The 26,206-nt window shown below is 33.5% G+C and overlaps 1 protein-coding gene across 1 annotated transcript in view; it reads left to right on the forward strand.

The window, feature by feature from the left end:
* LOC139522339 (uncharacterized) overlaps window positions 1–26,206 on the forward strand; it is a 161,064-nt gene that overhangs the window by 25,309 nt on the left and 109,549 nt on the right. Inside the window, exon 3 of the mRNA XM_071315903.1 lies at window positions 3,666–6,602. Coding sequence (XP_071172004.1) covers window positions 3,666–6,602 — 2,937 coding nt within the window. The remainder of the gene's footprint in view (window positions 1–3,665; window positions 6,603–26,206) is intronic.

The following is a 26,206-nucleotide window of genomic DNA, read 5'->3' on the forward strand; positions in this document are numbered from 1 at the left end:
AATAGTAACAAGACTGATTGTATTCATCAAAGCATTTACTAAGCTTTACACTGATATTTTTTTCATAATTTTAAAACCAGATACTGAAAGAGATTTGACCCGTTTCGTAGTGGACATTAACAAAAATACGGTATCACTCTGGTCCATTCGATGTGCTCAATTTTTCTTACCAACAATTTAATTGGCGTTATAAAAGCATAAATTCTTTTGTAAGACCCTAATGTTTATATCTCTTGCAAACAAAAATTACATTGATTTTATAAAACTGTTTATTGGCAAATTTTAATGACTTCGTTTCGTAGTGGACATTTTGTGAGGGACAAACCTTCTGAAATTAAACATCCTATATTGAAAGCTCTTTATAAAAATATGTTGGCTCTGAACATACTTTTGAATTATTAAAGAACTTATGTAAAGTTAAAATAACATTTATTTCTTCATTTTTTTACGATATTTTAGAGTATGAATGTTGAACAGGCGGTCTAGGGGCATGTCATTTTGGTTGTTTTTGGACCATTCAGGAGTCAATATCTTATCAATCCCTCTAAAAATTAACTGTTTCTTTGCTTAAAAATGTTAAAAATCTAATTCAATGTACTGACTGCACAAAAAATTACTTGCAAAGATCAAACACATTTTTTTAAAGTGGCTGGGACAAGAAAATACGTTTTTATTGAAAAACGCCCATATGGCTGATCCGTGTTAAGAGAGAGTCATATCTCTTGCACGTAAAAGACACCCTTGTAGATTTAAAAAAAAAAAGAGCAGGCTAATGCTGCTACAAGGTAGCACTCGCACCCAAAAAGTGAAAGGGATTAATATAAGTTGCAACACTTGTTTTCCAATCTATTATAGATAAATATGTATATACTAAATAGAAAACTCGCCTTTTTTAAACAGTAAAAGTTTTACAAATGATACGTAAATACAATGTAAAATAATTTCATAATACACTGCAAAAATGTTCATTCTGATTGGAAGAGTTGTGTTGTCATAAAGGGCGTTCGTTGAAATGAACAGTGGTATAACAAACATCGAATTCCCTCACACAATGTTATCATAAACTAGGCAAATTCATTTTTTTGTACATTTGAATTTGACATACACAGTCATCTCAGTACCAGAATCTATGACAAACGCGACGATTTTAATTTTGAAATTATCAATTTCCCCCATCTTAGTAGCAATATACCAACTTCACCTGCATATGGAATATACATTTCCCAATTTATTCGGTATTCAAGAGCTTGCAGCTCCTACTCAGACTTTGTAAAACGTCACCAGTGTCTGAGCGGAAAGTTGATGAACCAGGGGTATGTCAAAGAACGTCTCGTCCCTTTTCTAAAAAAAGTTCATCGGAAGGTACCAAAAACTTGTTGATAAAAATTCCGTATCAACTTAACAAATAATACACGATGGTCTTGAAGTATAGATTTTGCGTACTGACGTTGTTTATCATCTTAATAACGTGTTATAGTATTCTTTTATTTGTCTTTATTAATATTACTTTTACTTTTAAGTCTGTTTTTTGAGATATCCATTTGACGTGACTCTGTGCTTATGTATCCCATCATACTTTGAACGACAAAATTATTTTATTTATTAATATTACTTTTACTTATGTATCTTGTCATACTTTGAATGACAAAATTATTTTATTTATTTATACTACTTTTACAATTGTCTGTTTTTTGTGGCATGCATTTGACGTGACTCTGTATACTTATGTATCCCGCTATATTTTGAACCACACAATTATTTCATTTATTATTATTACTTTTACTGTTAAGTCTGTTTTTTGTTATATCTATTTTACGTGACTCTGTATTTATGTATCCCGTCATACTTTGAACGACATAAATATTTTATGTCTACCTGTGCGAATTTCAAACGCGCACTTTTACACCAGTACGTAAAACAATGCATCCTTAATGGGTGGATTTTACATAGATAAATAAAACCGTATAATATAGGCAAAATGAGGATGTTAAATTTTATGTAATACTAAGGCTTTTTGTGCTTCTTCATTACTTTTGTTGTTTTTATAGTGATTAAGATGATAACACAATGGTGACTGCTGTACCCCTATTTTTGACATTTTTACCAATTATGTCTGCTCGTTTTGTTCACGCATCGTTGACAATGTAATGGAATTTGATGCGACTGTCATACAAGTGAGAGGTTTAGATAGCTATAAAACCAGGTTCAATCCACCATTTTCTACATAAGAAAATGCCTGTACCAAGTCAGGAATATGACAGTTGTTATCCATTCGTTTGATGAGTTTGAACTTTTGATTTTGCCATTTGATTTGGGACTTTCTTTTTTGAATTTCCTCGGAGTTCAGTATTTTTGTGTTTTTACTTTTTGATTCAGTTGGGGAATATCCCAAAAGCCCTTCTACTTTAGGAACTCAAAAGTTGTTCGTAAACAAAAAATCTCTGTGAAGTTATATTTTGGTCATGTTTCTATTTTCAACCATTTGTGCTGATTTGGAAAGTCGAGTTCCATAGAATAAACAATTTAATAAAACAATCTCTCAGGAAAAGCTATTTGACATTTGACCTCATTTTTTAGTAGACCTTTGTTCTGAAATCATTTTTTTCTAGAACTTTTTCACCATGGATTATCAGTTACGAGTAAAAAATCACTTATAACAAATACATAAGGTGAAATATTTTTTTATGGAGTCTCAGTGTCAGTTTCTTTTATGTTTGCTGATGAGTAGCATTCAACAAGAGTTCAGTGTTTAGAGCGATAACTCTTACAAAGAAAAGTGTTCGGTAAAACGCTGTTAATTTCAAACGCGTCTTTCAAAGCATTTACAATAGTGTTGCTGTCCAATATCATATATGAAATATCTAAATGACATCTTTTTTTCTCACAAGAAATAAAAGTGACCGAAGAAAAAAATATTAATAAAAACAAACAGACCATTTAAAAGTCTTTCCAGCGATAAGTGAAAAGACCCAAAAGACACCGTTAATAATTATCTTAACTTAAGTTTTTTGTGGTAGAAAGATTAAGGTTAAGTGTTTAATATATATGGTTAATTACTTTTTATATGTTAACAGTAAATTACGTTTTAAGGTAGCACAATACAAAGATTTTTTCACACCCAATCAGACAACTTTAAACTGATGTAATTAATTTCATCCTTCTTTATATTTTATAAATGAGGTACCAAAAGAAAGAGGAAAGATTAATCTTTCAAATTGTGATAATTTCATTATGACATAATTATTACATAATTAATTATTATGTAATGAGTTGCTATATTGTGATGTCCACACTTGAATGAATTTAGCGTCTTTGTTCTTCATAACATCCCAAAATATTTTATAGATTCGTGTACAACACAGCTTGACCTCCAAAAACAGTGTCTCAGATTCCAAAAAAATATCAATAGAACAAATTTTATACCAAATTGAATTTAGTGGTCTCTTATGAATTGATGTTGCAAACTTCATTGAAGATTTATGAGAGAATGAAATACAATTTATACCTCATTTATAAAATTTAAAGAAAGATGAGTGGAATTACATCAGCTTAAAGATGTCTGATTGGGGATGAAAAATCTTTGTATTGTGCTACCATAACTAGACCAATAGACCAATCAATCGATTAATCAATAAATAAATAAGTTTTGTCTTTTCTAATTTTAGCTTCAACATATTCTTCAACCACAGAATATCAACAAGAAATTGCTTCAGCAGAAATAACAAAAAACGAATTACAGAGTATATCAACGGTTATGACAACAACAGAAGATGTCTCTTCTTCTATAGGTCATTCTGCAAAAACACAATCACAGAACTTGCATTCTACTGAAAAAACTATTTCAATTTCGACAGAAAGCACAACTTCCAAAACCATATCATCTAAAGACCAAGACGCTACCACACAAACCAAAACCACAAGTGCACCAGAAAGAACATCATTTGAAACAAACCAAGAAAGCACAATAACTGCTGAACAATCAAATACCATGATCACTTTACCTAAAGCTAAGATAGACATAACTTCAGCTCTGATTCAAGCAACTTTTAGTACGATATCAGATGAACAATATGGTCGTTCGTTTTTAAATCAAACTTCAACATCGGATAGGCAATCAATTACTCCATCGTTATTTCAGACAACTATAAGGACCAAATCCAAATCTGACACGCCTATTCCAGATAAGCAATCAATAACTTCTGAAACGGTTACAAATAACAATAATACATCTGACACACAAACACACACTACTGTTTCCATAGACCAAACAAGTGATGGTACATCCTCGTTACAGCCTGACAGTAGTCCACGCTTTACGAAAGCACGTGAGACAACAATATTCAAGTCACTGTCAAACAGCTTTACAACCAGGGATCCAACAAGTGACAGTTCGACATCCGACAAACAGTCACATAGTACGCAAAGTTTTGATATAACATCCAGTTTACAATTGGATTCTACAACAACTATGAGTGAAGCCGGTGATACTATGACAACCTTGATACAATCTGGTAGAAGTACAACTATAGGGCAGATGAGTATTGGGACGTCATCCTCAGTAGAAAATAGCAGTGCTCCATTGATGATTAAAACAAGTGACAGAACAATGTTACAGACACAATATTACAGTAAATCAACAAAGATTCAAACAGAAGGTACTACAGCTATTCTTCAAAGAAGTCGGAGTACCCCATCTGAGGTAACGTCTACAGGATCACCCTCTGAAACCCAAACAAGTTACAGTAACCCGTCAAACCCGTCAACAGAAGTATCGTATACAGCTGATAGCACGACAGGAAATACACAATACATGGGCACATCTATGTACAGTACTCCCCTCGAGGTTCAGTCTCAAGTTTCTACGAAGGAAACTCAAACAACTCATCATTTTGATAAAAGTTCAACAAAATCTCAATCTTCCGACTCTATAACCTTAAGTAAAACAAGTGACAGTACATCATCACCAACAAAATATGACAATAACTCAACAATTATCCACACAGAAGGTACTACAGCTCTTTTTCAAGTAAGAGAGAGTACTTCACCAGACATTCAGTCTCCTGTTTCTACAAAGGAAACGCAAACAACTAATCATTTTGATTATAGTTCTCCGAAATCTCAATCTTCCAATGCTATATTTCTAGGTGGAACAAGTGGTGGTACATTATCACAGACGAAGTATGACACCAAATCAGCGATGATTCAAACGGAAGGTACAACATCGCTACTTTCAATTAGTGGGCGTACTTCACCCAAGATTCAATCTAAAAGTTACACAACGGAAACTCAAACAATTGATAGTAGTTCACAGAAATCGCAATCTTCAAACGCTATAAGCATTAAAACGATAAGCAAGAGTACATTACCACAGACACAATTTGAAGGTAAATCAACGATTATTCAAACAGAAGGAACCACCACTCTATTTCAAATAAGTGGCAGTACACCTCCTGATGTTACATCTGCAGTTTCAACATTGGAAACTCGGACATCTGATAGTGTTTCACAAGAATATCAATATTCTAACGCTATGACTTTAAATAAAATAAGTGACAGTACATTACCACAGGCACAATTTGACGGTATATCAACGATTAATCAAACAGAAGGAACTACAACTCTACTTCAAATAAGTGGGAGTACTCCATCCGAGGTTACGTCTACAGTTTCAACATTGGAAACGCAAACAATGAATAGTAACACGTCATCAGAAGTATATTATACAGCTGATAGTACGACTGGAAAGACACAGTTCATGGACACATCTATATCAATTGACACTACCAAACATAACACACAGGCTAATTTAACTTTAAGGGCGGTTTCGTTGATGGAGACTACATACATGTATGGTAATACTATATCGGTAAAACAACTAACTGACAGCACGCCTACGGTTGATAATACAGCAGTAACCCAATCAAATGATTCTGTATTATCTAAAATATATGGCAAATCTACAACGATCTTAAGCGCATCTGACAACACTGCACAGTCTGAAAGAATAACGGCAATAGATCATACAACTGAAAGTTTCATATCAAATTCCCAGAGCAACACTCATGGTAATAAGAGAGAGTATACAACAACAATACGAACTTTAAACTATAGTTCACCATCACTGGCTTCACAATTTCAAGAAACAAATAGGACACCGGATATACCATTGAATTATGTTACAAATGTGCTCCAGACAAGTGGAAGAACAAAATCTGAACCAGAATTGGATATAACAACAGTTTTGAATACTGGAAATAAAATATCAGTTACAAAATATGCTGAAAATTCGACCGAAACCCTAACAACTGAAAATATGACATCAGCAACACTGTCTTATAGACAAAATACTCCCCAAACAATAACTCAATTACCACAAAATATCACTGACATACAAAAAAATCCCTTACATCGTGAGACAACAATCCTGAATAAACCTGATACAACATCTTATAGTCCTGACGTTACAACAGAATTTCTGTACTCAACGACAACACAAAAGTCGGATCCTTGCAACAGCTTTCCATGTGCTGATGGTGGGATTTGTACTTCTCTTTCGAGTACTGATTCCGTTTGTCAGTGTAACTCATCCAAGTGTGGAACATGTGAGTACATATTCTCTTTTATAAATTATCAATCGGCCACACGATGAAATGTCATCACTGTTTACAATGATTTATGCATGAATCATATGCCGAAAGTCTTAAGGTTAAGTTTTAGGAAAGATATTATACAAATTTAAATTACAATCATTCCCACCACCAAATATAGTTTCCCATTTGCTTAGTATCAGAGGAATAGACCGCCAGGCACTTGTTTTTAGCCATCGGAAGATCGACTATCCATATTTACTAGATGGTGACTAACAATGCCCCTACCTAATCTGAATCGATTCATTAAATACTTTCCTTTAACAATATGCCTATTGCATATACCCTTCATGATAGTCTTGCCATTATTTACTAAACCGTGGTGTGGACTTTATATACTAACTACACATTTTATTTATTCCGGTTGGCGTCGCGCGACAGTAAATATAATTTTGTCAACAATAATTGATTTTGTATCCTCAAATTCTTCTGAATCTGTATGTGTTTTTCTCAAATATAAGATTGAAGAATGTAGAGTGACAATATTCATTCGGAACCAAGTTCATCAAACAGGATTTCGGAATTATTCGGAACCAATTTCATCAAACAGGATTTCGGAATTATTCGGAACCAATTTCTTCAAACAGGGTTTCGGACTTCCTAATTTATTTATTTACCAATAAAAACGTATTCATATTTGCGATATTCATTCTTAAATATATAAATAATGGAATAATAACACAGTAATTTTACAGCATCAGCTGCTTTAGATTAAAATCGGACTTTGTTTATAACAACTAGAATTGAATATAGCTAGAAGTTATTAGGCCAAGTTTACGCAGCGGGCTAGTTAATGATAGTATAATGTTTACTTCGAAAGAGGAATAAGGAGGGGAATTTGAAATATGTATAGTGATAAGGGAAAATATTTATGACAACAATGTAACGGAATTATCATCCAAAATAATAATGACAAAGTTGTCTTTCTTTTGTTAGGATTACAACATTTATGGTAAAAATTAAGTAAATAGCAAGATATATAATAGACCAAAAAGCCGCTATGTATTATTAAATATGCTTTCTTACGTTCATCTATTGTATTATTGGTGATACATTTTGTACACGTATTCTGACAAAGCCATTAGTTAAAGTGTAAGATGAAAAATCTAACAGCATGATAAGTTAGGGAATTTAGGTAAGAAAACTTTCAACAACCTCAAAAATGTCTTGTTCTTAGACGTCATATATAATGAGATTTGCCACCAAAACATGGCGAGCATGCTGTAATCTTAGTAGGGCATGGTATAATATTATCAAGTATGTTACTTTATGTCTTCTAAGTAACAGTTAGCAGTGTAATGGTGACATAATTTTAACTAATTTGTGTAAACAAAAACATTTTAAAATTTAGAACGGGATTTCGACCTAAATTGTCAATTTGACGTAAACAAAATTATTGTTTTGTATAGTTTATTATTAATTAACTTCACTGTTATTGGACTTAATTTGATGAAAACTGCCTCTGCAATATAAGGTGTCAACTCGGCCAATAGATTTTTTTCTGTATTGGCCGAGTTCTGATCCGGCCAATACAGGATTTCGGAACTTCTCTAGTTTTTAGATCGAAAGTTACGATAAACACAAACTGAAAGTAAACAGTTGATAACTATTTACACCACTGGGTCGATGCCACTGCTGGTGGACGTTTCGTCCCCGAGGGTATCACCAGCCCAGTAGTCAGCACTTCGGTGTTGACATGAATATCAATTGTATGGTCATTTTTATAAATTTTCTGTTTACAAAACTTTGAATTTTTCGAAAAACTAAGGATATTTTCTTACCCCAGGAGTAGATTACCTTAGCCGTATTTGGCACAACTTTTTGGAATTTTGGGTCCTCAATGCTCTTCAACTTTGTATTTATTTGGCTTTTTCAACTATTTTGATCTGAGCGTCACTGATGAGTCTTACGTAGACGAAACGCGCGTCTGGCGTATAAAATTATAATCCTGGTACTTTTGATACCTATTTACACCACTGGGTCGATGCCACTGCTGGTGGACGTTTCGTCCCCGAGGGTATCACCAGCCCAATAGTCAGCACTTCGGTGTTGACATGAATATCAATTATATGGTCATTTTTATAAATTTTCTGTTTACAAAACTTTGAATTTTTCGAAAAACTAAGGATATTTTCTTACCCCAGGAGTAGATTACCTTAGCCGTATTTGGCACAACTTTTGGGAATTTTGGGTCCTCAATGCTCTTCAACTTTGTATTTATTTGGCTTTTTCAACTATTTTGATCTGAGCGTCACTGATGAGTCCTATGTAGACGAAACGCGCGTCTGGCGTATAAAATTATAATCCTGGTACTTTTGATAACTATTTACACCACTGGGTCGATGCCACTGCTGGTGGACGTTTCGTCCCCGAGGGTATCACCAGCCCAGTAGTCAGCACTTCGGTGTTGACATGAATATCAATTATATGGTCATTTTTATAAATTTTCTGTTTACAAAACTTTGAAATTTTCGAAAAACTAAGGATATTTTCTTACCCCAGGAGTAGATTACCTTAGCCGTATTTGGCACAACTTTTTGGAATTTTGGGTCCTCAATGCTCTTCAACTTCGTATTTATTTGGCTTTTTCAACTATTTTGATCTGAGCGTCACTGATGAGTCTTATGTAGACGAAACGCGCGTCTGGCGTATAAAATTATAATCCTGGTACTTTTGATAACTATTTACACCACTGGGTCGATGCCACTGCTGGTGGACGTTTCGTCCCCGAGGGTATCACCAGCCCAGTAGTCAGCACTTCGGTGTTGACATGAATATCAATTATATGGTCATTTTTATAAATTTTCTGTTTACAAAACTTTGAATTTTTCGAAAAAACTAAGGATATTTTCTTACCCCAGGAGTAGATTACCTTAGCCGTATTTGGCACAACTTTTTGGAATTTTGGGTCCTCAATGCTCTATTTGGCTTTTTCAACTATTTTGATCTGAGCGTCACTGATGAGTCTTATGTAGACGAAACGCGCGTCTGGCGTATAAAATTATAATCCTGGTACTTTTGATAACTAATTAGGAAGACGCAGTTTTCATCTACTCACCATCAACATGCTGAAACGTTCAGTATGGCATATATTTCCGGCTAAAAACGGTCACATTCATTTAAAAAGCATTTTCAAAGCAGACGATGGAATTATTTCAGGTTTGAGGAACGAGTACTCAGTAGATTATCACAAAGTTCATTTCTTGTACACCTCATAATTTCACTATCACGCCTGGTAAACCATCTAATCTCAACCAAATGGTTGAGACGGAAAAAAGTATTCTGGCACTTCCTGTTGAGCTTTTCTGGTTCAAAATATTCAAAATAAACACAGGGTAGGTCGAATTTTCGTCGATTTACTGAAAATCAATGACTTTTTTTGTAAAATCGGACATGTCATGCCATAGATAAATAATAATTGTAACTTATATGTCTCTTCTGGGTTTAAAATATTTAAAATTGAAGTCACAATCACTTTTCTCCTACGGATTATAATGTTTACATTCTTTAAATCCGATAGAACTGCTATGATATTAATGACTTAGCAAGAAAATATGTCAATTATTTGTGTTTTTTAGGCTTTACGATAACCACGTCTGTAAATAGCACAAATACTTGTTTGTCAAGCCTACTCTGAGCAGAAAAATAAAAAAATATAAATGGTTGAGATATAAAGGTAGTGGTTGAGTCTTTCTGTCACAATGTTGAGACTTTCTGGTTGCGTTGTACTATTCGAGTTTACCTTTTATTACGGTTAACCTGATTCATGTTTTCTGTCTGTGGTAACATAAAATCTAAATACAGATACAATTTTAAGCATTGCCGATAGAAAAATGCATGCCTTACAAATATAAATAAGATTATTTTACAATGGTTATTTTATTATTAATATGAATTTTATGAATTCGATTCCTAAGACATTATTTAATGTCGAAAATGCGTACATTTATAAAGAAATAAAATAGTTAAAAACTAAACAATCGAACAGGACTCCTTTTCTAGGTTTAGTTTTTCATACACATTATTTCAGGTGGTGATAATTTAAATGTGAGTAAAAGATGTCATTTTTGTCATTATAATACTTACCACAAAAAAAATATGATTCGATTTTAAAATTGCTTTGTAAGTATTATAAGTGACGTTCAACTTAGTGTAATTACAGGTGTTGTATTGAAATAATTAAAACTTAGATGTTTTTTTCACAACTGCATTCAGGGCACATCCTTAATATTTGGTAGTATTCAGCAACGATTATATTATAACCCGGGCCCCGTCACACTAGGCCGTGATCGCACTACGATCTCTAAAAAAATAATGCTATTGACGATTGTAGTGCAGTATGGTCGTGTTACGGTCTTGATGAGGTCTTGGTGATCGTGTTGAGAGTAGCAAACTTTAAACATGTTCAAAACAATCGTGATGCGTTCGTGGCGAAATCAGGTCGCAGTTCTGTTCTAGTCGTAGATTATTTTAGCCGTGGAACTGTCAGGATCAGTTCCAAGTTGAATTGTGTAAATCAGTTCTAGGTAGAACTAACCAATGACCAAATCAGTTCTTGGTTAGAACTGTTCTAGCTAGAACTGTCTTAAAAGTGTCAGTAGATAGTTCCACATTTGTCCGCTAGAACAGTTCTCCTTCAGATTATGACAGTTAGAGGTAATCTCCATTGTATGTAGGCTGTACATCGCCTTTGCAATTATCTATTTCAAATGAAAATAACTTTTGATGAAATGAATGAATTTAATGATTATCCATTTCTGAATATTAATTCAGTTTTCCTTTTAAATATTTTAAAACTGGATTCGACGTAGCTAAATTGTGGGATATAGTTAGTTTGAACTCTAGCCTGGTCAACTTAAATTCTAAAAAAAAATGTGTGTGTCTATGCTAAGCATGCGATATCTGCTTAAAACTGTGGTCACACCTTACCAGATAGCTCGAACGAACGCCGAAAGGATAAACAAAAGTTTTTCATTTACAAAATTTGCATCCGTTAGGAGTCCGCGATGTAATGACCAAATAAAACGGACGTGTAATATGCCGAAAAATGGGATGGAAGAGGAGTAAGAAAAAAAATGTCAGAATAAAAAGCCAATAATTTTGCCTGATTATGATTAAGAAGTTGAGCCAAAAATATTCATGATACTAAAGAATACTAACATACCAATAATTGCTTTTTCTTACGCGATTTGTTTTCAATTTGTATGTATCCGTGTTATTATCAATGTTCTTTCTGTGGTACGATTGCCAATGATACAACTCTCCACAAGAGACCAAAATGACACATAAAGTAACAACTAGAGGTCGCCGTACGGCCTTCAAATATAAGCAAAGCCCATACTGCATAGACAGCTATAAAAGGCATCGAAATGACAATGTAAAACAATTGTAACGAGAAAACTAACGGCCTTATTTATATATAAAAAAATGAACGAAAAACAAATATGTTACACATAAATAAATAAATAAATTCTAGCCCTGGAGATGTCAATTACAACTTTATTGACGTTAAAGCTTCTGTGCAAAACTGCATCTCAAACGCTAGACTTAATCTCCAGCGTTAGAACTTTAATACTAGTACTTAAAAAAACACAGCTATTTACTATTTAGACTCTATTACAACCAAAGGCCTCTTTAGAAGCTGCTGTGATAACTACAGACAAGATTAAAATGACTTGAAATGTCAAACAATATACGGCAAGTTTATGAATTTTGACAGTTGTATATGTAATTGACACTAAGCTACACAAGGTCATGTTTTTCTCTGACTGTTTATGACGTCTTTACACTAAATTCATCGGATGTTGGATGTGTACGGATTGATAGTTTAGTCTTAGATGCATGATTTTTTTTATTAGTTGTTAGTGGCTTTGAACTAGCTGTCAGATAACTGCGAGTACTCTCAGATCTGTTCCTAGTGTCTTTTTCTTGTCGGGATGTTCAAGAACCCGGCCACGTCCAATTGTATTTTTGTCCATCTGATGAGTTAAACCTTTTTCAACTGATTTTTATAGTTCGTTCTTATGTTGTACTGTTATATATACCACTGTCCCAGGTAAGGGGTTGGGTTGGGATCCCGCTAACATGTTTAACCGCGCTTACATGTTTAACCCCTCCACATTATTTATGTATGTGCCTGTCCCAAGTCAGGAGCCTGTAATTCAGTGGTTGTCGTTTGTTTATGCGTTACAAATTAAATCATATTTGTTTTTCGTTAGTTTTTTTTATATATAAATAAGGCCTTTAATTTTCTCGTTTAAATTGTTTTACATTGTCATATCGGGGCCTTTTATAGCTGACTATGCGGTATGGGATTTGTTCATTGTTGAAGGCCGTACGGTGACCTATAGTTGTTAATGTCTGTGTCATGTTGGTCTCTTGTGGACAGTTGTCCCATTGGCAGTCATACCACATCTTCTTTTTTATAGTTGAAAATTTCATTCACCAGAAGATCTCAACATTGTTCCAGAATATCTCTACCGATACCAGAAAATCTCAACATGATATACCTTATAACATATTTAGCTTAATGAAATTAATTAGTAAAGAAAAAGAACAAACTGTAATTTTATGTTTATAATGTTTTAGAAAAATACTAATTTACTGATATATATGCTAGTTTATCAATGATATCACTGTCATTTTGTCAATAGCTGACTGCGCTGGCCACATTTACCTGCTGGAGAAAAGTCATTACGATGTCATTTTAAATCATATTAATTTGTGTTATACACGAGATAAACCGTAATTCCAATATTTATGGCATGACATTCTCCGATTTTACAAAAAAACGCATTGATTTTCAGTAAATTGACGAAAAGTCGACCTACCCTGTGTTTATTTTGAATATTTTGAACCAGAAAAGCTCAACAGGAAGTGCCAGAATACTTTTTCCGTCTCAACATTTGGTTGAGATTAGATGGTTTACCAGGCGTGACTATGGTACAAATCGATTTCCTGTTTACTTTCGCTTCTCATGTTTTGTAAACTGTCATTTATTTTAAAACTAGAACCACTTGTATGCATTCTGTAATTGTGCAAATCTTCGTTCTTTTGTCATTTGGCTTATGGATAGTTGTATCATCACTCCTACGTTATTATTTTTTTTAAAACAATGTATCTTCAATTTGTTTCTGCATAACACATGCAATGACAGTACCTTTCCAATTACTATTTATGTGTTGCGTCTAAATTTAAGTTGTAAACTTTATAGTGACTAGAAAGGGTGAAAAAATCATCAGATGAGAAAATGCCAAAGACACCTGGAAACGATACCAGATCATTAGATATTGCATCTCATTAAAAGAAACTGAGATTTGGATAGTTCCACTTCAAGGTAAACATGTTTATCTCTTGTGAAATGAAACAAAACAAATTATTTATTAACTACACTGTTATTGGACTAAATATGATAAAAACTGCCTATGTAATATAAAGGTGTCAACTCGGCCAATACAGTTTTTTTCCTGTATTGGCCGAGTTCTGATTCGGCTAATACAGGATTTCGGAACGTCTCTACTTTTTAGATCGAAAGTCACGATAAACACAAACTGAAAGTAAACAGTTGTTTGGAAGACGCAGTTTTCATTTACTCACCATAAACATGTTGAAACGTTCAGTATGGCATACATTTTTGGCTAAAGACGGTCACATTCATTTAAAAAGCATTTTGAAAGCAGACGATGGAATTATTTCAGGTTAGGGGAACGAGTAGATTATCACAAAGTTCATTTCTTGTCGACCCCATAATTTCACTATGGGTACAAATCGAATTACTGTTTACTTTCGCTTCTCATGTTTGTTAATTGTCATTTGTTTCTAAACCCAAACCAGGCTTGCTGTATTAGACTAAGGCGAAGCCTCAGGCCAATACAGCAAGCCTCGGACCAATAATAAGGTCAATAAAGAAATATTCACGTAATAATATCATAATACAGAATCAAAATTTCTTTAATTCGTGCAACAATTATACTTTCTTTAATCGTAAACTATGATGTAAATGAACATGCAATAACAGTTGCCCCGATTACGTTACATGACTTTAAAAGTTGTAAGATATAAAATAAACAAAAGCAATGTCATTAATGAATTTATTTTTACACTTGCAAACAAACAGAGGATACAAAACGGAAAACGCGATGGCGCGAAACATGAGAAATGTTACTCTTCTTTCAGTCTTGTATTAAAGGCAACATAATCAATAGATAGTCGCCGGTTACTCATAATCTTCAATTTTTAAGAAATTGTCTGTTTAACTATGATAGTAGAAATATACTAGTAATACATGCAAATGCGTAATGTCTTATTTTTTTAGTTATCGATTTAACTGCACTAGAAGCTTGTTACAAAAAAATTGCTGCATAGAAAATAAAAGTGAAAAAAATATGTACACATACGTATACACAATCAAAGGCTTTTTCCGTACATATTTTTGGAGTGTTCCAAATAGTTTTTAGTATTTCAAAATTTCCTTAACTGTATCTTTTTTTTCGAGCTATTTCCTACGGAAGCCTTTTAGGGCCATCCCAATTTACTTTCTACAATTTGATATAACAAATTATTAATTTGATATTACAAATTATTAATTTGATATAACAAATTATTAATTTGATATAACAAATTATTAATTTGATATAACAAATTATTAATTTGATATAACAAATTATTAATTTGATATAACAAATTATTAATTTGATATAAGAAATTATTTATTTTATATAACCGAATATAAATTTGATATAACATATAATGGTTATTTGATATAACAATTTATTTATTTGATATAAAAAAGAAATCCTTGACCTATACATACAACGTTATTTAAACTGCTCGGATTATACACGTGACTACACAAGGGATAAGGTGGAGGTCCATGTGTATTAGGCAATACAGGCAATACTGTAAGGTATTAGGCAATACAGTCTAGAATGTCAGGTGTCCATATGTATTATGTATTAGGCTAAGGTAGGTGTCCAGGTGTCCATATGTTGTAAGGTAAGGGTCCATGTTCATGTATTAGGCAATATGTCTAGGTGTCCATATGGTGTAAGGTAAGAGTCCATGTTCATGTAATATGCAATACAGGCTAGAATGTCAGGTGTCCATACACTTATCAATCAAAATTTTATGTTTATCCATCCATGATTTAAGGAATGTGATATTTTAACATAGAATATGAACACTCATGAAATGATACAATAAAATGTTTTTTAAATTGTAATATTTAAATGAAGAGTATTTAAACGATAACTAAACAGAATTATCAAGCATAAAATGAACACTCTAATATATTTCAAAATAAATGTATTAAGACATCTGATTCATTTGATGCAACTAACACCAATTCACAATTATCTAACATGACTAAACAGAATTGTTAAGCATAAAATGAACACTATAATATATTTCAAAATAAATGTTGTAAGACATTATTAGATGTACAATTTCTTCACAAGCACCATTTCACAATTATTGTGAAATATTGGAGGCAATAACCATAACAAAATAAAACTATAAATTTAAGGAATTTGATATTTTGAAATACAATATGAACACTCATCAAATGATACATAAAATGTTTTTAAATTTTAACATTTTAAACGATGACTAAACAGAATTGTTAAGCATAAAATGAACACTATAATATACTTCAAAATAAATATTATAAGACATTATTAGTGTACAATTTCTCACATTTATTGTGAAATATTGGAGGCAATAACCATAACAAAATAAAACTATAAAAGACGGGGAAAAAAATATTTTATAGTAATGGGGTTTGACCAGGAAATCGAACTACATACCTGTGGCTGCTATTCTATAGAAAGATCACACGATTCCTTTAATTACTTTACATCATCTTACATCAGAGTTTGTATAAAACACAGGATGGACGAAATGAACAGCAGAATGTATGTTAAAGAATGGCAGAAAACAATAAGACTGTCTGCTGATACGTTGAGAGAGAGGATGCGGTCTAGCAAGATCGTTAATTTGTTGCGAATAAAAAATGTTTTGATACGTGATGAAAAAGAGAGGATACTCAAAATTTCTAACGAAAGAGAAAGGACAACAGAACTTTTATGAGATTTATTTAATCTTGATTTAAATCCTATTCCACAGTTGAAAATTACGTTAATAAAAACGGGTCAGTCCGAAGTATTACAGTATCTAATACAACAGAAAGATGAGACGGAAGAACAAGATATAGTGAATTCATATTATGGTAGATGTTTTATTCACCTTCAAGATGACACTTATGTAACAGCAAAAGAATTTCAAGGTCAAATGTATATTCACATCAGAAATTATGAGAATAAATATGGACAGAGAAAACCAACACAACAAGGAGTAGGCCTGACACTTTTTAGATGGTTAATCATGGAGAGTAAAAGAGTAGAAACAGACAAAAGAGGGACGAAAGATACCAAAGGGACAGTCAAACTCATAAATCTAAAACAAACTGACAACGCCATGGCTAAAAATGAAAAAGACAAACAGAAAAACAATAGTACACATGACACAACATAGAAAACTAAAGAATACACAACACGAACCCCACCAAAAACTAGGGGTGATCTCAGGTGCTCCGGAAGAGTAAGCAGATCCTGCTCCACATGTGGCACCCGTCGTGTTGCTTATGTGATTACAAATCCGGTAAATAGTCTAATTCGGTAGGTCATATTTATGAAAGTGAAGGGGATTGTAGTTACGACGTAAGGAACATATCCGATATCATTTGTGAAACGGTTATTCCATAACGGTCAACCAACTCGTGATGGCGTCCGTAAAATTTACGAAGGGATGATTTCAACTTCACCATTTGGAACTCTTGGTTTAATAGCTTCCTTGTGAGCAGTAATCCTCTATCAAGAAAATCATGATAGGAAATGCAAGCACGGGAATATCGTATCAATTGGGAGATATATACCCCGTATGCAGGTGCTGCTGGAATGTTGCTACTTAGAAATGGAAAGTTCGCAACTGGAAAGCTGAAATCGTCTCTTTTGTCGTAAAGTTTTGTTTTCAACCGACCCTCATTGTCAATTTCTAGATGTAAGTCAAGATATGAAGCCGACTTAACTGTATCTGTAGTATCCTTTATCTCCAATTCGATGGGATAGATGCATTCCACATAGTCACCAAATTTTGAATTGTTTAGTGGAAGAACGTCATCTATATAGCGGAAAGTAGAGTTAAAGGATATTGCTGACTTTTTATCTTTCTTCCTAAGAAGTTCCTGCATGAAGTCAGCCTCATAATAATAAAGAAACAAGTCTGCAAGTAGAGGGGCACAGTTTGTTCCCATTGGGATGCCGACAGTCTGTTGAAAAACGTGTCCTCCGAACGTTACAAATATGTTGTCAATCAAGAAATCAAGCATCTTGATAATATCGGTTTCAGAGAATTTTTTGTTTGAATCAGAGTGATTCTTTACAAAGTATGATTTATCCCTCCCTAAGACAAGATACTTGTATCTACGTTGGCCATTCTTTTTTATGAAGCAAAGTAATACCAACTCTTTCAATTTGTCTTTTAGTTTGGAATGTGGAATACTTGTGTAAAGAGTAGAAAAGTCAAATATTTTAAAACTGTTACAAGATGAAAGAGAGTTAGATTGTATGTACTCTAAAAGATCCTTGGAATTTTTAAGTATCCACATCTGATTCACGCCACCTCTAGAATATGCAGTTTCACAATAACTTTTAAGCCCGTCTTTGATTGCTGATAAAATAGATGTTTATAATTTAGAAAGAGGTTTCGTGGAGCACTTGGAAGACCCAGCAATATACCGTTGTTTGTACGGACACTTATGTAGTTTAGGTATCCAATACAGTGATGGAAGATCCAGTTCTTCATCTTTGGTTGAAATACCAAAGGAACAAAGAACAGACCTATGATTATCCAGGATTTCCTCTTTGGTAAGTGTCGTGAGGGTATATGTTGAGTTTCCAAGTGAATTGGCTATACCTAATTCGTTTATCAAGCAATTAATGTAGTGACTTTTACAGACAAAAACGATGTTATTTGGGGCTTTGTCTGCGGGGACAACAACATATTTATCATGGAGGTCGGATAAGTGTTTAGCAACATTCGGGTCTTTAAAGATTGACGTAGAATGGGCATTGATGGACCCATTCAGATTCTTGATTCTGATTTGTATTAACGACCTCACTGCCTTAATCCATTCGGATAGAGTGTCTACGTCTTCCTTTTCACGTTTAGCTTATTGCCTGGCATAATCCTCGACTGAGTCCATCAAAATTTTAAAGTTGTATTTCCAATTGATGGATTTAGGCTCACGATATTTCGGACCTTTCGATAACACATTTCGTAGAGAAGTGTTATTAACAATGTGAAGGTCACCGGTAATAACGTGGCCAGCAGGATTATATATGAATTGGGAACTAGCACAAGTGCAATCGGGAGGTTTAGACTTGAAGTCGTCAATATCGAGATTCTGCAAAACGCGTTTGTAATTGAAAATTTTAGTTGCAATAGGTTTGGTATAGGTATAAGAAATTATTGGTACAGACTGGTCTTTGAAATAAGGAGGTATTTTCGATTGAACTAATTTATGATGAAGGATATTGCCTAGGTTGACGCCATCGAGACCTTTGTTGGCAAAGGAAAGATTTAGAAAAGATCTTTTCTCTTTTCCATCTTTTCCATTGCGAACTGGCTTGAAAAGTCTGTGACTTGCAATGTCCGAAATTATAGCTTGAAGTTTGTATTGGTTTGAATGAGGGTTTGTAACAGTGGATTCCAAACATAAATTGAACAGAGAATGAAGTTTTGAAAGGGGTAATGAATAAAGTTTCGTGCGAATGTGATGAATACCTAACGGCTTTTGTATGAATGACAGCAAGTCATGTATAGAAACATCATGCAGAGAAGGTGATGTATAATGACGATGACCATGACTGCGTCTACGTCGAATAGTCGAGTTGAAAATATTCATCACATTCACCGAGTTACACGAAGGACTAAATAGAATACCTATACCATTAATTTTGTCATTGCAGCCAACGTTTTAGACAATCTTTGGACGGAAACTCGACAAAGATGAATGGATTTTGCATTTAGGAGGAGGTATTCAAATTACCGTTGGTTCGAAGTTTCCAACCGTAGATTTTCGACAGTTTTGGAATCCAGATGAATCAGAACAAGCACTACCCACAAAAAAAGGAATATCTTTGAACCGATTCAAATGGGAAAGGTTATGTGATGTTATGGATCTATCAGAGAGTTTGTACCTGAAATTGATCTAGCACATATGTGTATGAAAACACATACAGACCAACTAGAGCTCAAAAGTTGTAAGGAATGTAACCCATTCGATCAACCAAAAGACAAAGAAGATCCTCAGTATGACGTTAGTCAAGAAGATATGACACAGATATTAGAGGAAACAGTATGATGGTATTGCATAACATTGTACATATTTAAAATAAAGAAATAAATAAAAAATAATTACATTTTTTGTCTTATTTTTTTAAACGAATATAAAATAGGTCATTCATATAAGGTATGCGTTCAGTGGTGTTTTTTTTTCTTTTTGGAGGCAGCAAGATTATAATAACAATTTATACCAAAAACAAAAATGAAAGAAAAAGAGAAAGAAAAGAGGTTACAGAGATATGGACAACTCCTGAACATCCAGCTGCCTTTGCTGGTCCTGACAAAGTTTACAAGGTTATAAAAAAAGAAGGGAAATATGAGATAGGTAAAGGACAGGTGAAAAACATTTTAAGAAAAATCGAAGCATATTCGGTGCAAAAACCTGTCAGAAGGAATTTCAAAAGGAGTTGCCGTGAGTGGTATGAATGAACAGTTTGATGGCGATTTGATGTTTATGGAGAATGTTACAATGTTTAATTCAGGGATCAAATTTTTATTAGTGTTGATTGACGTTTTTACTCGGTACCTGATCATTAGACCATTGAAAGATAAAAAAAAAAAAGTTTATCAGTTACTAAAGCACTGGAAATTATATTTACACAAAACAACACCATAAAACCAAAAACGATTCGTTTTGACAAAGGTGGAGAGTTTAAATCTGAAGTAAAGACATATTTACAAAAGGAAAAAAATCATTATTTTACACACAAAACAGTCAAATTAAAGCAAACTATGCAGAAAGAGTGATCAGAACTATTAAAAACAGAATTTAAGCTTACTTTATGCAAAAACAAACTTATAGATATATAGACGTGTTACAAGAGATAGTTAAGAGTTACAACAATACACCACACGAATCGTTAGGTGGGGCAACACCTGCATCTGTAACAAAGAGAAATGAAAATGAAATCAGATACATACAGTACATTACTAGAGAGAAGAGAAAAAGGAAAACGTTGACGTAAAACCGGTGAGATCTGAAAAAAAAGAAAATTATAAAGAAAACATTCAAATTTATTCCGGAGCCATTGTGAGGGTCTCACACTTGAAAAAAGTATTTGATAAAGATTATTCGGAAAGTTTGACGTTAAAATATTTCAAGATTTACAAAAGATTCATCAGAGACAATCAGGATTTATTCATTTTAGAAGACATGTCAGGCGAAACTTTGGCCGAATCCTTTTACCGGTACGAAATTGAGAAAATCACAATATACGATACCAATACGTATAAAATAGAAAAAATTATGAAAAGAAGAAAAAATATGGAGAACAGGGAAGAGGAAGTATTAGTAAAATGACTTGGATGGCCATCTAAGTTTAATTCATGGGTTCCATAACGTGAAGTAAAAGACATTTAAAAAGTACCTACATCAGAATGTCATTCATTATCCGAAGAGATGAGCTTAACAATGGTGTTTTCGTCTTCTGACGGTGTTAAACTATATCCAGATAACACTCCAGATGGTTTTCGGATTAAACTAAATAGAACGATTAATTTAGATGGTTACTGGGTTGTTGCCCTTACAGAACTGAGAAAAACCCGATTTCGAAAGATCAATGAAGAAAAAAGAACTTTACATATATTCTGATATATTTCGAGAAAGTTTTACTGTAGACACAGAACAACCTCTGTTGAGACGGGTTTATTTAGAAAACGACAACATGATTTTTGTTAACCCATATTATGTTCCCATAAAAAGAAATGAATTGGTGGATTTGCATGTATATATAAAAGATGGTAACGGAAAATGCTTCATTTTTGAAAAACAAAGTGACTATTACACTTCACCTGAAGAAGTTTCCGTTTCTACTATAAAATGAATAGTCAAACCCATGTCACGGATCCGGTGATGTGGCAAAACTTTTACAAGAATATGTCAACGAAATCTTTCGATCCATACAAATTTAGAAAACAGAACAAAATTCAAACCGGTCGTGGATTGTACGGAAGATTTAGAGGATCCTACATGATTCCAGTAAATCCTAATTCTACACAAACAGAATCAACGTTAATACAAAATAAACTAGTGGCACCTGTTGAAGCAGATGCAGAAATAGCTGAAACAGAATTAAAGGAAAACAACAGTAAGAAAAAACCGAGATGTTGAGATTTTAAAGAGTATAAAAGTTAAGATAAGAAAAAACAGTGTCAGAAAGTAGAAAGGTGTCACCTAGAAAACATCTAAAAAAAAAGCGTAAAACAGACTTCAAGAAAAAGAAAACATAATAGAGATTATATTGACAGTGTTTGGAAGGATATTGCAAATAAGAAAAAGCGGAATTGTAAAAAAAAAAAAAATGGAATTTCTGAGTGAAGATAACAAATCAATGGGACAGCCGATGGAATTATCCATGTTTGCGTCACCACTTAAGGGACGACATCAAAAGTTCAATGAAGGATAAAAAAAACTTAATTCAAATAGTTTTTTTCACTGACCCCCCTACCCCCTATTAACTTAATTTGGAAAAAATTGATTGACCCATATGGATATATGTAAAAATCAATGTCGGATAACCAAATCTTGCAGCAGTTCAATGTTAGCAGATACGAGTACACCAAAGAATCAAGAAAATTTGAGTTAGAAGGAAATCTGTTAGAAGATTCTCTTATGTTGGACAAATATTTGATAAATGGAGTAGATATATACTTAAAATTATTCCGGTCTTTCACGCCATTCCTGTTGATGTCTGGTGAATCCAATCCCAATTACCAGGTTAATATTGTAGATGTATTTTACCGCACATGTAGGTGCAAACCTGATCCAGGCGTTATTATTAATCACAGAAATCTTCTTAGAGAGTATCCAGCAAAATATTTGACCAACAGAACGTCATTCAGAAAGGTGTCACTGAATTCTATTGGGATTCCATATTTCCAAAAGTACTTCCAGATAAGGTTGTTTTTGGACTTTTGCCACAAAAGGCTGTTAATGGTGATTACACGATCAATCCTTTCGATTTTAAACACTTTAATATGGAATCGGTTTCTTTAAAGATGCACAGCGTTGATGTATATGGGTCACCCATGAAACTAGATTTTGGAACGAACAGAAATTATACGGCTGCTTATGTCAGGTTATTTGAAATATGTGAAAAGTGGAACAAAGATACTGGCCTCAACATTTCCCTTTTTGATTTCGGAAAAGGATACACATTCATCGCCTTTTACATTAAACCCGAATGATTTTCAGGAGGAATTTTTGAATCTAGTGAGAAACGGAAATGCTAGATTAGAAATGAGGTTTAAATCGGATACTACAGAGACTAAATTGCTTGTATTACTATCAGACACAGGCCATTTTAACTTGCGACGAAACAAGAGACATACAAATAGTAGAACCATGAATTCGCTACAACTGAAAAAATACTACAGAATAACATCTGTTTACAAAGACGTGGTGTAGTTTTTAAGATAACTGCCATAAATGGACTTCCGTTTCGTACAAAGGATCACTTTCCACAGATATATATCGTCAATACAGATCCATACCCCAATGCGGGAAAACACTGGTTATGTGTAATATTTAATAATTCGTCTGATGAGGAATATTTCGATAGTTTAGGCAGACCACCGTCATTTTACGGTGAATATTTATCCAATTTTATTGCCAGAAATAGTAAGCGATGTACAATGTTATCTCAAGTGATTCAACCAAGTGACTCCTATCTGTGTGGGTTATACGTACTTTTTTTTTTATATTCATGAGATTTTGTCACCATGTGCAATTTTATAGATTATATGACATGTTCCAGTCAACATTAAAACAAAACGATGAACTAATTAAATTGTACTTTAATCAACTGTTTATTTATTGAAATAAAAAAAAGATTGGTATTGTAATCAACTGTTTATTTATTGAAATAAAAAAAAAGATTGGTATTGATATGAAAGTGTTTTGTTTATTTATTTGATGTTACTCTAACAACCCCTTCATTTCTTACACGGACGTCACCGAAAGAAGATGTGGAATGAAGTCCTTTTACCGTTAATGGCCCCAACGACGATGTGTGTAGTTGGTCCCACCCAATCCGGAAAGACAATGTACACCAACAAATTAATAGAAAATGCGAATGTGATGTTTACCGAATCCCCGACGAGAATACTGTATGCATATTCCGAAGACCAACCTGTATTCAAAGAAATGCGAGGAGAGAATCAAGATGTGACATATCACGAAGGTCTACCGGATAAAAAGACAATAGAGGAGTTCATTCACGACATGAAACACACTTTGATAATAATAGATGACTTGATGTCTAAACTTGTTCAGTCGGATGATCTTCTGCAATTTTTTATTGTAACCAGCTGTCATCACAGAATGGCATCATGCTGTTTCATCTCGCAGAATTTATTTTGGGCTGGGAAACATGCCAGAAGTATTTCTTTGAATTGTGCAAATTTTGTATTATTTCGAAACCCTAGAGACATGAGACAGTTTTCTTCATTTGCCTCCCAAATTCAACCGGGCAAGACAAAATATTTTTCAGATAGTTTCCAGAAAGCCATCAAAAAAACCCTTCAACTATCTTTTGGTAGACCTGTCCACTCGTCGAGCTAAAAAATACATGTTACGAACTGGTATATTTCCAGGTGACGTATGTGTGGCGTAAAACCTGTATAAAAGTATGTGTCATGCTTAGAAGATGTTCATTTTTTACCAAACAGTATGAGTAGACGCATGCAACTAAAGAAAACTTTTTTGATGTTTATTTACGAGATTACTCCGAAACAAAGAAAAGCTGTTTTGTCTCATATTACCACAGATCAAATTGACCTGTTATCCGAAATTGCACTGAACATTTACAAAGGTATATTTCCAAACAAAACCAAATACGTGAAAGCTCTAGCACCATACAGATCCGTTATATTTAGATTAGTCACAAAGACAGAAAACCATCGGAGTAAAAAAAGACTGCTGATACGATATAATAAAATTCTACCAAACATCGTGAAACCAGCATTAGGGTATATTTAGTGCCATGGCGAAGGAACTCATACTGATTTCCAAGAGACAATTCGAGGAGATGTCAAAGGATTCAACAAATAATGCAGATAATGACCCTAAAATAGAGGAATGTGTTCAAAGTGAAGCAAGTGCAGCAGCAGAGTGGGGAAAAGTTGACATACAGTCCTAGAATACCTTACTAGACAACAATTCTCAAACAGGGAATGGATTGGTGTTTTCTGATAACAACACAGGTTTACTTAACGGACCTCCATGTGTTCCTGCTCTGAAGAAAAAGAAAAGGACAAATATAAAATGGTTAAAATATTGATTACTTTTTATTGACAATAAAAAAAAGATAACAGTTATAAATGAGAGTTATATTTATTAGTCACAATATCCGAATGGTAACGTTCGAAGGTCATCTAACAATAGGCGTCTCTTTGTATACACCATTTTGGCGCGAATTTGTTACACTTTCTGAAGAGAATCCGTGAACTTAACATACCTCTTTTCCAGATAACGTTTTATAGGCGTATGACTTTGGTCTACTGGATACGAAATGGGTGATGTGTCCGTCTTCGGCTGCAATTTCGTTTGTTAATTCACCTAGAAAAATTCCTATTGGAAGGGTGTTTTTAATTACATGACCTTTATCCACTAAGATTATCGAGTCGGTGTCGACGTAGAGGATATTGCAAAGTTAGGAACCGGTCAAAATTTATCTACACATAGAACCGGTGCAAAGTGCACTAGGACAGATACTTTTTTCCGGAATCGCTTTTGTTGGGACATCACTTTTTTCACAGATAATATCCATAGGTCACAAGTTTTTTTTTCCAAACGATTGCTTTGAAATAATTTTCATTAACATTATAACAAAACTTGGAATAACAGTCTATAACATATAAATGTAAAAGAAGATATAACTATCTAATGAAATTGGAATTATTAACATAATTGGAATATAAAACTACGTATATGTAAACAGTAATGTTTTAAGAAATTGAATTAAAAAAATAATGTCAATAAAGTTATGCATTAAGATAAATGGTCATTTTAAAATTCAGACATTGCAGTAAAGACATCTAAAAAGTCATGCTTTAATATCTCCTTTTGTTTATTCAGTCTTTTCATTATACATGATTTACCTCCCTTATTGCAGAGTTGCCTACATGCACATGTAACTATTAAATTCAGTAATAAGAAG

This window comes from Mytilus edulis, chromosome 1, assembly GCF_963676685.1.
Source record: "Mytilus edulis chromosome 1, xbMytEdul2.2, whole genome shotgun sequence".
Taxonomy (NCBI): domain Eukaryota; kingdom Metazoa; phylum Mollusca; class Bivalvia; order Mytilida; family Mytilidae; genus Mytilus; species Mytilus edulis.